The sequence below is a fragment of the Nelumbo nucifera genome, chromosome 3 (genome assembly GCF_055504915.1).
Source record: "Nelumbo nucifera cultivar China Antique chromosome 3, China Antique-T2T, whole genome shotgun sequence".
In the NCBI taxonomy this organism is placed as follows: Eukaryota; Viridiplantae; Streptophyta; class Magnoliopsida; order Proteales; family Nelumbonaceae; genus Nelumbo; species Nelumbo nucifera.
Window position 1 is genome coordinate 105,923,775 of NC_142651.1, and position 13,793 is coordinate 105,937,567.

The window sequence follows — 13,793 nt, forward strand, 5'->3', positions numbered from 1 at the left end:
GTAGTCGTTGGTCGTTACGAACTCGCGGTGTCAACTCAAAGGTTTGTTACCGGTTTGGGTACAGCCCATAGGCCCCCATACCTAATAATCACCCTTCTATTGCTCGACGCCTCTCTTCCTTTGTCTTTCGAAGATTGTTATGGAAGCTCCCGCCGTGCACTCCGGAGCTGCACGTTACCATTCCCCCTCTTCACGGCGGGGCCCTTCCCTTGCCTATTTTATGAAAAAAAAATAGAAAAGAAAAGAAAACTCAAAAACAGCAGTTTACAATTTTCATACACTAGAACAATAGAAAGGAAGACGGAGGAAAAATAATGGATAGTTTGTCCCTGTTCCGAGTTGGGGGGATTCATGGGCTCTCCACGCCGACGCCGGTCTCCGTCCCTTCTGGTGCAGGAATCGACGGCCGTACCTACCTCACTCATGTTAGCGCCTTCGGACGTTCTGCAGGCGGCGGTGCCTCCCCCAACACTAATGCCATTTCCGTGGACAATTCCACTTCTACCACTTCTGCACCTCGGAACACCTCTTCCTGCTCCATATTTTCCTTCGTGTACCACCCCCTCAGATCTTTCTGGTTTGGTGGAAGGAAGCGAAACGACGCCATTGCCCTCGACGACGCCGTTGTTATCTCCGCCCCTGCTGATGCAGCAGTGGAAGGAGATTCCATTGCCATCGAAGGAGCAGATATTGGATGCGACCAGTCCGGGGAGAGGCGGGGCAACTGGGTTTCCAAGATTCTTCATGTCAGGTCTCTTTGGGCGGACTCGGACTCGGAACAGGGGAAGAGCTCTGTCTGTGAACTGGAGCCAGAGGAGCAGAAAGAGAGCGATCCGGTGAATTGTCTAGTCAGGGAGTGTTCTTGCTGCGATGCCTGTGACGGTGAGGGGTCTAGGGCTCCTGAAGAGGAGCTCCAATTCGATCGGGATTCGTTCTCAAGATTGCTCCAGCGGGTGTCGTTGGCAGAAGCAAAACTGTATGCCCAAATGTCGTATTTGGGGCACTTGGCTTATTCAATACCCAAAATTAAGGTACCCATTTGATGCTCTTGTGTTATTTAGTGTCAATCAAGAAAACCATTTGCAAACTTTTGAACTTTTCCACTGTTCTACTGCGTGATTAATAATTAGAAATTTTCACAAATGGGGATATTTTAGCTTAGAAATTTGGCTTAAGGCAAACACATTGGTGCCTTGTTTGCAGGAAATCATTTGCCTGCTTTGCAGATATATGCAACCAAAATCCAAATGTGTTCGCCTGAAAAGCAAAACGTAGCCCATCATTTGTGTGTTTTTTGTTAATTTTTGACTTCTTTTGCTTTTCAGCCAGGAAATCTCCTGAAGTATCATGGGCTACGTTTTGTTACTTCTACGGTTGAGAAGAAAGCACGGTCACCCAATGGTGGAAAGGAGCGGAACTCATCACATGTTCAAGAACCAGAAAAGAAGCCTGAGGAAGAAACAGAGGACAGGGAACAGAGGAAAGATGGACACCGCATAAGTGCTTCTGCTGCATATCAGATTGCTGCCTCTGCTGCTTCTTACTTGCATTCTCAAACAAGGAGCATTCTTTCCTTCAAATCCTCAAAGGCTGACGCTAGGAAGGATTCAGTGGATAAGTGCACAGAAGCCAGTGACAATGTCAACACAGTGAGCTCAGAAGTAGCTTCACTAGTGGCGACTACCAACTCTGTTACTGCTGTTGTTGCAGCAAAGGAGGAATTGAAACAAGCTGTTGTGAAGGACTTGAACTCAGCACATTCTTCGCCTTGTGAGTGGTTCATATGTGATGATGATCAGAGTGCGACAAGATTCTTTGTCATTCAGGTAGGGAAATTATTTATACAGAATGTTAGACTAGTAACTATCAATCCTGTCCTATTTGTAGGACTGTTAACTTAGTGAACTTGGGATATGGTCCCTGTGGTTTGAATCCTTTCAGAAAATTACATATAGAATGCATCCTCAATTCATGTTGAATCATTTTGAAGTAAATATTAAGCTCTGAATGATCGATCTGGAAATCATTCATTTTATAATCCTTGGCCAACCGAGTAGTAGATGCCAAATAAGTGCTTTAACATTTTAGTAAATGGTATTACTGCTAGTATTTTTTAGTAAACAAATGCCTCTTTAATATGATTTTAGTTATACAAAACAGCTAACTTATTCATGCACCTGTATCCATGTTCTTATGACTGTTAAGATCAAGAAAGTTATCAGAGGCCAGAGGACAATTATGATTGTTCCAAGACCTAACCTAAGTATGATCCCTTCATTTACACCTTTGGAATGTATATTTATTGGGTGTCTATAGTTGATGATACCATTTAATAAGTAGTATAAGTCTCTCATGTCAAGACTTTTCCTATGTTTTCTGTAATCTTGATGCATATAATTGTATTTTCTAATTTCTAATAGGATTTTGGTTACTTTATCATGCAGGGTTCTGAATCACTGGCTTCTTGGCAAACAAATTTACTCTTCGAGCCCATTCAATTTGAGGTAAAATTTTCGATTCACTAGCAGCAGCTCAATTTCGTTCTTTTTTGTTTTTGGATGTTAAAAGTATTAGCCATATAGAGAAATGAATTTTCCTCCTTTATGGCCCAGGAACTGGATGTGCTTGTGCATAGGGGTATCTATGAAGCTGCCAAAGGAATCTATGAACAGATGTTGCCTGAAGTCCGTTCCCATCTGAAGTCTCGTGGTGACAGAGCAAAACTCCGTTTCACTGGACACTCCCTTGGTGGAAGCCTTTCCCTTCTTATAAACCTCATGTTGCTAATCCGGAAAGAAGTGAAACTCTCTTCCTTACTTCCTGTCATAACATTTGGCTCCCCATCTATCATGTGTGGAGGCAATCAGTTGCTTCAAGAATTGGGTTTGCCAAGGAATCATATTCAAGCAATTACAATGCACCGAGATATTGTTCCCCGGGCTTTTTCTTGCACTTACCCTGATCGTGTGGCAGAACTTCTCCGAGCAGTCAACGCTAGCTTCCGTAATCATCCATGTCTCAAGAACCAGGTATTATCTTTTGCTCCGTGATGGAAAACATGAATTCAAACCATTTAGCAATGCCAATTGCCAAATCCAAGTGACATTTTGTATAAGATTTTGTAAGCATTAATGGTTGGCTTGATTCTGAGAGAAACTGGTATAGCTTCTAACAAATGAATCATCATAGCTTAACAAGTCCGATATGTCATGACCTAGTTGTCTGATACCAATCTGGAGGAGATTCCGTTTCCTATAGGTTAGTTGTTTCAAGACGTGTCTGTAAATCAAGATATCTTGAACCACGGCCCTGCCAATTGATATCTATCTTAACATGTAATACTGCCAACTGCAGATGCTTTGGATGCATCATGCATCTAGTACTTGCATCAAACAGGAAAACTTAGACACTGCTTATGTATAGAAGTTCTAATATTAACCTCATGTCATATTTTGTACAGAAACTGCTGTATGCTCCGATGGGGGATCTTCTGATCTTACAGCCAGATGAGAAATTATCCCCACACCACCACTTACTCCCTTCTGGTGGTGGCCTTTACCTTCTCAAGTGTCAAGGTTCAGATTCTATTGATGCAGAGAAGGAACTCCGAGCTGCACACAGAGTGTTCTTCAACTCACCCCATCCACTTGAGATTCTTAGTGACCGGTCTGCTTATGGATCCGATGGCACCATTTACAGAGACCATGACATGAAATCCTACTTGAGGTCTGTGAGGGGTGTGATTCGTCAAGAGCTCAACCGCATAAGGAAGGCTAAGGGGGAGCACCGCCGCCGAGTTTGGTGGCCCCTTGTGGTGCCACATGGTGTCATAGTGAGTGGGCATGTGGCACCCAACAACATGGGTCAGCACCAAGTAAATTTCTCTGGCATTCTACGAACTGGAAGAGAATCATTGAATCGATTCAGCAGGCTTGTTGCATCACAGCACATGCATTTGATGGTTGTGCTCTTGTTCCCTGCAAGGTTACTACTATTAGGGACGTTTGCTGTTGTCAATTTGGGTTGAATTTGCAGGTTCGGGGTTGGGGGGAATAGTTTCTACTGTAGTTTTTGTCAGTTATACTGGGGAATTCAGAATTGGATAGGTGGAAGGATTTTTTGGCTGGTTTAAGGACAGGTGATTCTTTTATTCATTAGTTTTACGAATACCGATTTTTTTTCTTTCCTCTAGCTGGAGGAAAATGTCATGTAAAGAAACAAACCTTCTCTGCCAAAAATGTCAAGTGGCTTGAAGTTGCTTTTTTTTTTTTCTTCTACCTATGTCCTGAGAATGGGTGTAATTCATGTTCTAGTCCAACCTCCAACGACAAGAAGGTAGATCGATGTTGACGGGTAACTGATGTTTTAGAGTCGGATTTGGGAGTTGGGACACCAATTGTCATTTGTCAATCACATGGCTAAGTCTGTTGATACAAAATTCTGTATATAAATACAAGTTCTTAGTTGTATATGTGCTTTTTGTTTTAAAAACCATCATTTTGATGGTTACAAAAAACGTGAATCGTTTTCTGAAACAAAACTAACTTGTTTTTGCTTCTCAAAATAGAAACATATTTTAGTTTTTTTCCTGATGCGACAATTGTCTCAGTCCCATGTAAAACGAATTTGGTTCATTTTAATTTGTTATCAAATAAGATGGTTTTAAATTCTTTCCCAGTTAAAATCTGGAAATTGCCTTGCTCCAAAGTCCAAACTTCCAACTGGGATCGCTTTCCATTTGAAATGATGAACTTAATTAATTCTCTAAAATATAGATCAAATCCACCATGGCATCATTTCATATCAAGTTGCAACCAAACATACTCTCCTTTCAAAGTATATAGGATGAACAAATATAGTCTTTTCAGGAGTATGAAATGTTTCAGCTCTTATTTCAGCCTTCTTTTCGAGGGCAAAACCATATATTGGACTCCTAATTTGTTCTGATATATAAATGGCAAAGAAGACAGAAGTCTTGTCATGTTGTGAAAACTGGAAAGTACATCTCAACTGCTCAAGTATTTCAGGCAGCCTGAAAAAAAAATTCCGCCCACTTCCGTTGAAAGCTGAAGACAAACAGAACCCAAAATTGGGTAGAAATGTGAATACTGGTAACCTGACAGCATATCTAAGTACTGCAACGCTAGACGACAGTTAAATGGTGGTTGTGTTTCATGGGCCTGATATATAAATGGCAAAGAAGACAGAAGTCTTGTCATGTTGTGAAAACTGGAAAGTACATCTCAACTGCTCAAGTATTTCAGGCAGCCTGAAAAAAAAATTCCGCCCACTTCCGTTGAAAGCTGAAGACAAACAGAACCCAAAATTGGGTAGAAATGTGAATACTGGTAACCTGACAGCATATCTAAGTACTGCAACGCTAGACGACAGTTAAATGGTGGTTGTGTTTCATGGGCCTGTCTTGATTCTTGATTCTTTCACGTAACTAATAATGTCTCAATCAAAACCTGAATTATTTAAGCAAATGATATATTGTTGAATGAATGAATTGTGCCGAAGTATGGGAATTAGTCAGAATTTCATATCGGTCGTACACCCGCAGGCAAATGGCCAAACAAAAGTAATGAATAGAGTCATCCTCCGCGGACTGAAAGCGCGATTGGATCGAGCCAAAGGTTTGTGGGCAGACGAACTACTAAGTGTTCTATGGGCACATCGAACCACGAAAAAAACCGCCACAGGTGAGACCCCCTTTAACCTCACATACGGCACCGAGGCAGTAATCCCGGCGGAAATCGAAGTACCTACGTTGCGACTAGAAGTGTACGACGAACAAACAAACGAGGGCGAGTTACGCACCAACCTCGACCTACTGGACGAAGTGAGAGACCTCGCGCACATCCGAACTGCGGCCTACCAACAAAAGGTAGCTCGGTATTATAACGCGCGAGTAAAAAAGAGGAACTTCCGCGTCGGCGACCTAGTTCTCCGTAAGGTCATGGTGCCTGAACCTGGCGTAGGGAAACTTGGACCAAAGTGGGAAGGACCCTATAGAGTAAAAAAAGCACTCGGTGGGGGAGCATACGAGCTCGGAACCCTAGAAGGAAAACAAGTACCCCGAGCATGGAACGTTGTCAACTTAAGATGGTACTACCTATAGGCCACCAAGGCAAGTACCCCGAAGCCATTTCATGTCAGAAAACGAACTGAAGGACCGAAATGGTCAGTTCGGCAAAAAACATAGCTCGAAGACAGGACAGCCAGTACATGAACAAAAAGCCATTTCATTTCAGAATAGATGTGTACATTCAAAAAAAAAAAGTGTACATTTCATTTCACAAGCCAGGGGCTACTTCATCGTTATCAGAAGCCACTTCAACAACACCCGAAGGACCTGCCTCCCCCTCGGAGTCCAGTTCGGCATCCGTAGCATTAGCCATTTCTTGAGTAATGCGCGAAGTGGATATGGCGCTAGTGTCGAGCTCGGGGTACGTATTCCGGATCATCCACCGGCTTAGCTTGAAACCCCTCCTGTAGGAGTCTACCATCAGATCATCGAAATCCGACGAAGCAATGTAATCGCTGACAGCCTTCTTCTTCGCGTCTTCGATGCCTTGAGAGAAGATCTGAGTCCTCTCCCTGATATCCTCCTGAAGATACTCGACCTGGTGCTCCAGGTCCAGCTTTATTTCTGCCATACGCTTCACCACCACTCCCATGGCCTCGACATCCCTCTGAGACCTCGCCTGCCTAGACCGCGCAAGGCGAGCGGCAGCCTTAGCAGTACGAGCATTCTCCTCGGCAGTTCGAGCAGCCTCATCGGCAGCTCGCGCCTGCCTTGAGCATCTCTCCACCTGGTTCGCCAAGGCGTGAATGGAAGAGTTCACCTATCAAAGGAAAACGGTATCAAAGGAACGAATAGAAGAATAAAAGCCGAACTCTAAAGAAGGGAGCACTTACCACCGTGGCATGAGTAACAGCACGGCAGGCCACTTGGTGCAGAGGGAGCTCGGTCCACGCCGCAACTTCCTCGGGAAACATCGCCTCCTTACTCCGTTGAAGAGCATGAACAGGCGACAGCACGCTCCTGAAGTCCCCCGGGGCCTCCGAGCCCGACGGCCCAGCTCGCGTATGGGCAAACTCGGAGTAAGCGGGAGCCCCCGTGTGTGTGGTTTCGGCATAAGGAGCCCCCGCCGGCTCCTGCATAGGAGGAACCATCTCGGGCTCCTCTGCCGGATAGTCCGGCACCTCGGGCTCCGCACCCTGGGATGGCTCGGCGCGAGCTCACATAGCCACCCGTTTTCTCCTCTTCATGCCCTGGAACAAGTGCCCACCTCGAGTCCCTCAAGAGTCCATCGTACCTGCGAAAAGGAGCTCGGCATCAGTAAGACGTAAAAGAAGAGCAAGAGAGGATCACTAGGGAAAGAACCTACCTGAACTCAGGCCCGCAGCAATAAGCTTGGCCTCCGTCAGATACCGTTGACAATCCAGCCCAAGTCGCGCCCATTGCCAGAGGCCCTTCGCCGTCTCCTTATCAAGTGTGACGCCGGAGTCGGGGGCGGCCATCCCCCAGCCGGTCTGAAACGGCCACCCAAGCGCACTTCGCACCCCGAAATAGTCCCGCTTCCACGCCGGGACCTTATTAGGGAGTCCGTGTAAGAGCTTGAAGCCCGGGCGAGGAGACAGGTAGTATGCCCGCCTACGCCCAGGAAGGGGACCCGCTTGTTTTTTCAGCATTAAAATAGAGGAGAAAACCTCTAGATCCAAAGGAAAGTTCTCGTCACAAAATAAGGAGATCGTCCCCACTAAATTTCTAATGGAGTTTGGGTGAAGCTGGCCGACCGTCACACCGAAGTGGTTTAGAACCTCGACGAGAAGAGGATGAAAGGGCAGTCGCAGCCCCGCAGCAAGCTGTTCCCGGAAAATCACGATCTCATTAGGACCGTGTTCCCAAGGGAAGCTACCCGTAGGTATGAAGTAACCGTGCTCCCCGGGCAAGTCGTAGTAGTCTATGAGGGATTGAAGTCCCTCAGGCGTCATAGTCGAAGGGCCGAACTGATCTACAATCCGGCCACGACGGGATGTGGACGCCGACCTACCCGAAGCACCTCGGGCTGTTGGCTCGACCCCTTCCTCAAGACTCACATCGGGCTCACTTGAACTACCGGGGGACGCAAACTGGTTCGTAGAACCTACTTTAGACCCGCTTGAACAGTCTGAACCCTCCGAACTAGACATCGGGAAACGGAACGGGATTCCAAAAGCACTCACCCGGGAAGAAGACTGAAGCAGACCACGAAAGCTCGAACAAGCAAGGAACCTGGGACGCGAGCTGAAAAGCCTGGACGCGAACTGAAACTTAGGCGCGAGCTCAAGATGTACAACTGTAGCAAGGACGCCCCCCCCCCCCCCCCCCCCCCCCCCCCCCCCCCCCCCCCCCCCGCACGCTATTTATATCCACAGCGGCCGGAAAGCGACGGCCCAGATCGAAGCCAATCCAACGGCCCACAGCCACGCTAAACCGCACGTCTTCCGAGACCAATCAGCGCACGTCTTTCCGAAACTGACGGAGCGTCGCGCACGTCCTGTCAGAGGACGGGTGTCAGCACGCACCTTCCCGAAACTGACGGGGTGTCGGCGCACATCTCCTCGCAATAAAAGCGTCTGCAGCCCAACTCTCGAACGACTGCCGTCACGTCTCCAAAACGCGCGCCCTTTTTTGAAAGTCAAATTAAATCGAGCGCCCTCAGCACGGACCAAAACCTTCCTGCTACCTTACGAACTCCCCGCGCCAAGACCGGACCCTTGTCGCAGGGAGTGGGGGGCAATTGATGAAGGGAAATTTGGCCCGACCTCGCAATCGCCCGACACGTGGCAAAGGCAAGCAACTCGGGACAGTAGAGCGCCTGAAGCAAACATCGGAAGCAACTCCAAGCTCACTAGCGAGCCCGAACTCCAGACCGCTCTACTGAGTCCGAGCTCCCTACCAAGAGTCCGAGCTCCCTACTAGGAGCCCGAGCTCCCTGTTAAGAGCGTGCTCCCTGTAAAGGGTCCGAGCTCCCTAAATAAGAACCCGAGCTCCCTACTGAGTCCGAACTCCCTATTAAGAGCAAGCTCCCTACTGGGAGTCCGAGCTCCCTATTAAGAGCAAGCTCCCTACTGAGAACCCGAGCTCCCTGCAAGGAGCACGAACTATACTGGGCCCCAAGCCTCACAAAAGCTGACCCGAGCTGGCCCATGGCAGCTCGAAACACTCCGAACCGAACTCAAGACACCTCGCTCGCCACTCCAACACTTCGCTTCCGAAACACCAGGCTGATCAAACGTACCCGACACCAAGGATGTCCGTATCCAAGGGCGGCGCACCTGACTGATTTGGGATTTGACACCTGACAGCCGCACTTCAAACGGCTTCCTGCTGCCGCCACCTGCAACCGTCGTCACTAGCCGCAGAGACGGCTCCGACAAAAGGAGTAGTGGCGGTTCTGTCCGGCTAGAGGAAATGACATCCGAACTGGCAGGGGTTCAGAAGTAATCATGCCCGATCTGACGGAAGCCTGAAAGTGAGTGCGCGAGGTGGTTATAAAAGGCTCCTACCCCCCAGGAACGAGGTATGCTAACTTCTGCGCTATCTGGTTTATCTTGCCTTTGAAGGATTCTAACTTGGGCTTCGGAGCCTTTACGTCGGGTTCTCCCTGGAGTTTCTCTTCTCCTTCCGTTTCAGGTCCCTGTTACTCAGTTCAGAGGCAAGATCGTTGACAGCCAAGACCGGCCAGATTGTGCATCATCAGCTACCATTAATAATATATCCCGAGAATTGCATCAGTAAGACTGGGAATAACTTTCCTATTTGACGGCAAAAGCGAAAGAAAAAACAGAAAAACAGAAAAAAAAAAGTCGTAGAATGTAGGAACCCCCATAGCTTCACCCCGCCGGGTTGGACCTCCGGCCCGGAGTCAGAGTCAGAGTCAGTACAAGCAAAGCTTTGTCATGATATTTCATGAATGTGAAAACTGAAAACCAGAAGAGGAGAGCTAGTGGCGAGTGGAGCTGGGGCCAGGCCATGGCTGTCTCTAATTGAAAAGCAAATAATGGTGAGTAGTGGTGACAACTGACAAACAATCCTCCTGCCTGCCTGGGTTTATCCAATAAGGCGGCAAGATTTGTCACGTCAGACTGGCGGTGTGGCCAATCCCACACTCGCGGGTGGAACAAGATACCTCAATCTAATATGTGTTTCGTATAACTTTTATTTATTAAATAAATTTTGGTACTTGATTTGTTATAAAAACTGCGAAAAAATGATTGATAAATGTTTTGTAGGATTTATGACCACTAGATGTCATTAATCACATCAACGTTAATAAATGCTTTTATATTGGGGAAACGCTAACTGTTTGCTGGTATATAAATCAAGAGAAGAATTTACCAATAAATATACGTATAAAATATAGATGATGAGACACATGTTGGTTTAGCAATGATATGACACCGTTTATGAGATAAATGGAAGTCATACCAAAACCCATTTAAAGCGTTCTCACCTTATTGGTTAAGAACTCTCATACCACCTCATCGTCATCATCATCATTCTTTTTCACCATTCTGATTTATGTAGTGTCATATCTTTAAATAATTTTTTATTATTTTCACACAAGTCCTTTTTCGTTCCCTAGTTCTTTGAATGCCTTGTACTTATAATATATCACTTTTTTTTTTCTAACAAGTATTGTAGATGATCTTCCATGCATGTGTTATGAATTAGGGAAAAAGGGCCAATCCAAACCATCCAGTGTGTTATCCTCTTGATTGACCACATTTAATCATATAAGACCTATAATGCTCTTTTTTTTTCATTTCTTTTGAAGGGCTACACAACGGGGGCTGGCCCATCCCCCAACCTGTGACCCCCCACTCCCCACCCAGGTGCAGGCGGGATTTGGTTCCAAGTCTCCACTACAACTAGTAGGAGACCTTACCAACCCATTGGTTGGCACCTTGTGATAGTAGAAATATTCCCCTCGAGGGTGGGGAGATTTTGGATTCCCCACTCATTCGCCACATAGCAGATTCTTGGGTTGTTTGGGGACCTTCCCTAAACGATTTGAGCTCAACTAGCAAACCCCTGATTAAATATTTTTGTTTCATCTTTAGACATTATTATAAGGTCAACATAATCTTATAAATTAAGGCCATGTTTGGTTCGCTGCTCTGGGGCTCATATTTTTGATTCTTACTCATTTTAGGCAAGAATGAAAAACATTAGAGCACTTGGTTACAAAATTCTTGTCATGGGTATCATTCTTTTCAGAATGAAAATCAATCCATAGCACAAAAATTAAGGCATCCTACAGCATGAAAAATAATCATGCCCATCTTGCTCATTTTCATTCTTTAAAGAAACTGTATGCCAATGATCATTAATCACCGTCGTACGTCTTCAAAGCCACTACCCTTAATGTTTGTTGGTGGACTGTCATGAAAACTTATGCCAACGAACATTGACCACCAACCATCCACCGGTAAACATCAATGCGATGATTTTGGAGACCTAGGTTGACAGTTTATGACTTCTAACATAGTTTTGTTTAAGAATGAAAATAAGCAACACAGGGCACTGGCCAATTTGAAAAGAATCCACTTTTAAGATAAAAGTGTTTGGCATAGTAGTATTTTCTCATTCTTCCCATTTTTACCCATTCTTTTCCATTTTAGAATTTCATCTTGCATAAGAATGAGAAAGAATGAGAGTCGAACTAAACATGGCCTAAGGGAAATTGTCTAAAACATTCCATGACTTTTCAGCATTTCTCATAAACTCACCATAACTTTTCAAAACATCCAAGGAACCCCATGTCAGCAAGTAGATGTTAAATAGACTAATGAATGTTGGTAGATAATTATTTTACCCTTTGTTCTGTGTAAATAGAAAATAAAGCAAAACATTGATAAAAAACAACAAAGATATATCTCAAATATTTCAGACTAAAACTTCTGCCCATTTTACATATTGAAGTAAAAAGGGGGCTTCAAATAAAAAAATTGAACACTTCTGATTGAAATCAAACTCATCTGACTCTCCATATCTACTTGCACAACACAACTGTCACTTTATCCCTTCTAATTTCAAATGCAACAAGATCTGAGTTTATGGCCAAGAAGAGGCCACGTGGCTCTATAGAACCCAACGTCCACTGCTATCAGATGTCAATTAGAACAAAGGTGTATTGAATAAAAATTAGGCTGACATGAAAATATGTTTAATAAGGCTGATATGCCCATTTAGGGACAATTTAGTCATAAAGATTGCATTTATACTGATGTGAACAACTTCTATGAACACTAACGGTGCTCTAATGGATGGTGATTTTTGGAAAACATAAAGTCATTGACATGGAATTTCCTTAGATGTTTTGAAAAGTTATGGTGAATTTAAAAGAAATGCTAAAAAATCATGGTGAAGTTAGAAATGACTGAGTTATAATTGAAATCAAGTGAAGTAACTTTGAAATATGAGAGCAGATTGAGATAATTTGGTCACTTACATAGAACACCATCTATAGCATCTGTTAGAAAAGGCGATTTGTTAAAAGTTGAATGGATTAGAACTAGGGACTGACAAAAGGACTTGGATGTAATAAGAAATGATTTAAGCACCCATAATTGAACAATGGATATGACCCTGAACAAAACAAAATGGCAAAACTGAATTCATGCAGCCAACCCCATATAATTGAAACAGGCTTAGATGACAATGATAATGATTTATATCTTTTAAAATATATTTTTTTAATTTTTCTAAAAAGTCTCTAATGCACATTCCATTCATTTCAGCATATCTCAGATACAAAATCCTTGGAAAGGGTTAAGAAAATGTACATACCAAGTTCAAGGACCTGGGATCTGCTCACAACAATAAAATTTCCCAACAAGTTCCAACATAATCTGTGCCGCCCAGCTTACATGAGATTGGGGCCACTATAATAAGATGTGCAAACACAGATCATGTAGGAACTTGTTGGGAAATTTTATTGTTGTGAGCAGATCTGGCTCCAATTACAAGGCCCCTTTAGGTCAGCTCCAATTACAAGGCCCCTTTAGGCAAAGCTAAAACTTTTAGGCTAAGTTTGAGAAAAATGCAAATAGAAGGTTTAGAAATACTGTTTACAAAATCTGAAATCACTCCTAACACCAACCTCACAGCACTGGTAGCTGCACATCGAAAACATCTCCCATAGTAAGTAGCAAATCTGAAGTCCGACATACAAAGGTTTTGAACCAAACATATTTATATCTGCACTCTTTCCAAAAATAGCCTTAATACTACATCTATGGCTATGCAACAATTCCTCTTTACCCGTTGCCAATTGCTTTTGCTTTGGTTGGGTTGGACTCAAGCATCTCATTTGTTTGAATCTGCCCCTTTTAACCAACTACGCAAGTTTTCCAACATTGTTTATCATATTTGTATACAAGTTCTCTCTACCTAAAGGGTGCATGCTTACACATACATACTAAAATTCTTATCATGCAGCCATAGCTAAGATTTTCAATGTTTGGACTGTTTGCATTAGTACTTGGAGTGCTTTTATAATTTGAAATTGATTTCGAATACAATCTGGTTAAGGGTCACCCAAATTTGATCTGTTTATTAGTTAGACCAAATATGGATACACCCATATAATCCAATTCGATAAAATTTATACTATATGTTTACTAAACAATCATAAGTTGTAGCCCTAGCCTCATAGAAGCTATTTTCAATTTATTTTATTAACGACATACAGTCATACACTATCAGAGTCGTGTTTACTTCATTTTATCAAATAATA

At 44.1% G+C, this 13,793-nt stretch overlaps 1 protein-coding gene across 1 annotated transcript; it reads left to right on the plus strand.

Moving 5' to 3' along the window:
* Positions 1-4,471, plus strand: LOC104598821 (phospholipase A1 PLIP2, chloroplastic-like). Its single transcript, XM_010261056.3, has 5 exons — positions 1-1,031; positions 1,326-1,826; positions 2,445-2,504; positions 2,613-3,029; positions 3,461-4,471. The coding sequence occupies exons 1-5, from the start codon at positions 315-317 to the stop codon at positions 4,025-4,027; spliced, it is 2,262 nt and encodes a 753-aa protein (XP_010259358.1). The 5' UTR covers positions 1-314; the 3' UTR covers positions 4,028-4,471.
* The last annotated feature ends 9,322 nt before the right edge of the window (positions 4,472-13,793 follow it).

Excerpts from the sequence above, each read along its gene's own strand:
- LOC104598821 (XM_010261056.3), top strand. The coding sequence starts at position 315 with ATGGATAGTTTGTCCCTGTTCCGAGTTGGGGGGATTCATGGGCTCTCC. Across the intron at positions 1,032-1,325 it reads ATTCAATACCCAAAATTAAG|CCAGGAAATCTCCTGAAGTA; the intron begins GTACCCATTTGA and ends TTTGCTTTTCAG. Across the intron at positions 1,827-2,444 it reads CAAGATTCTTTGTCATTCAG|GGTTCTGAATCACTGGCTTC; the intron begins GTAGGGAAATTA and ends TTTATCATGCAG.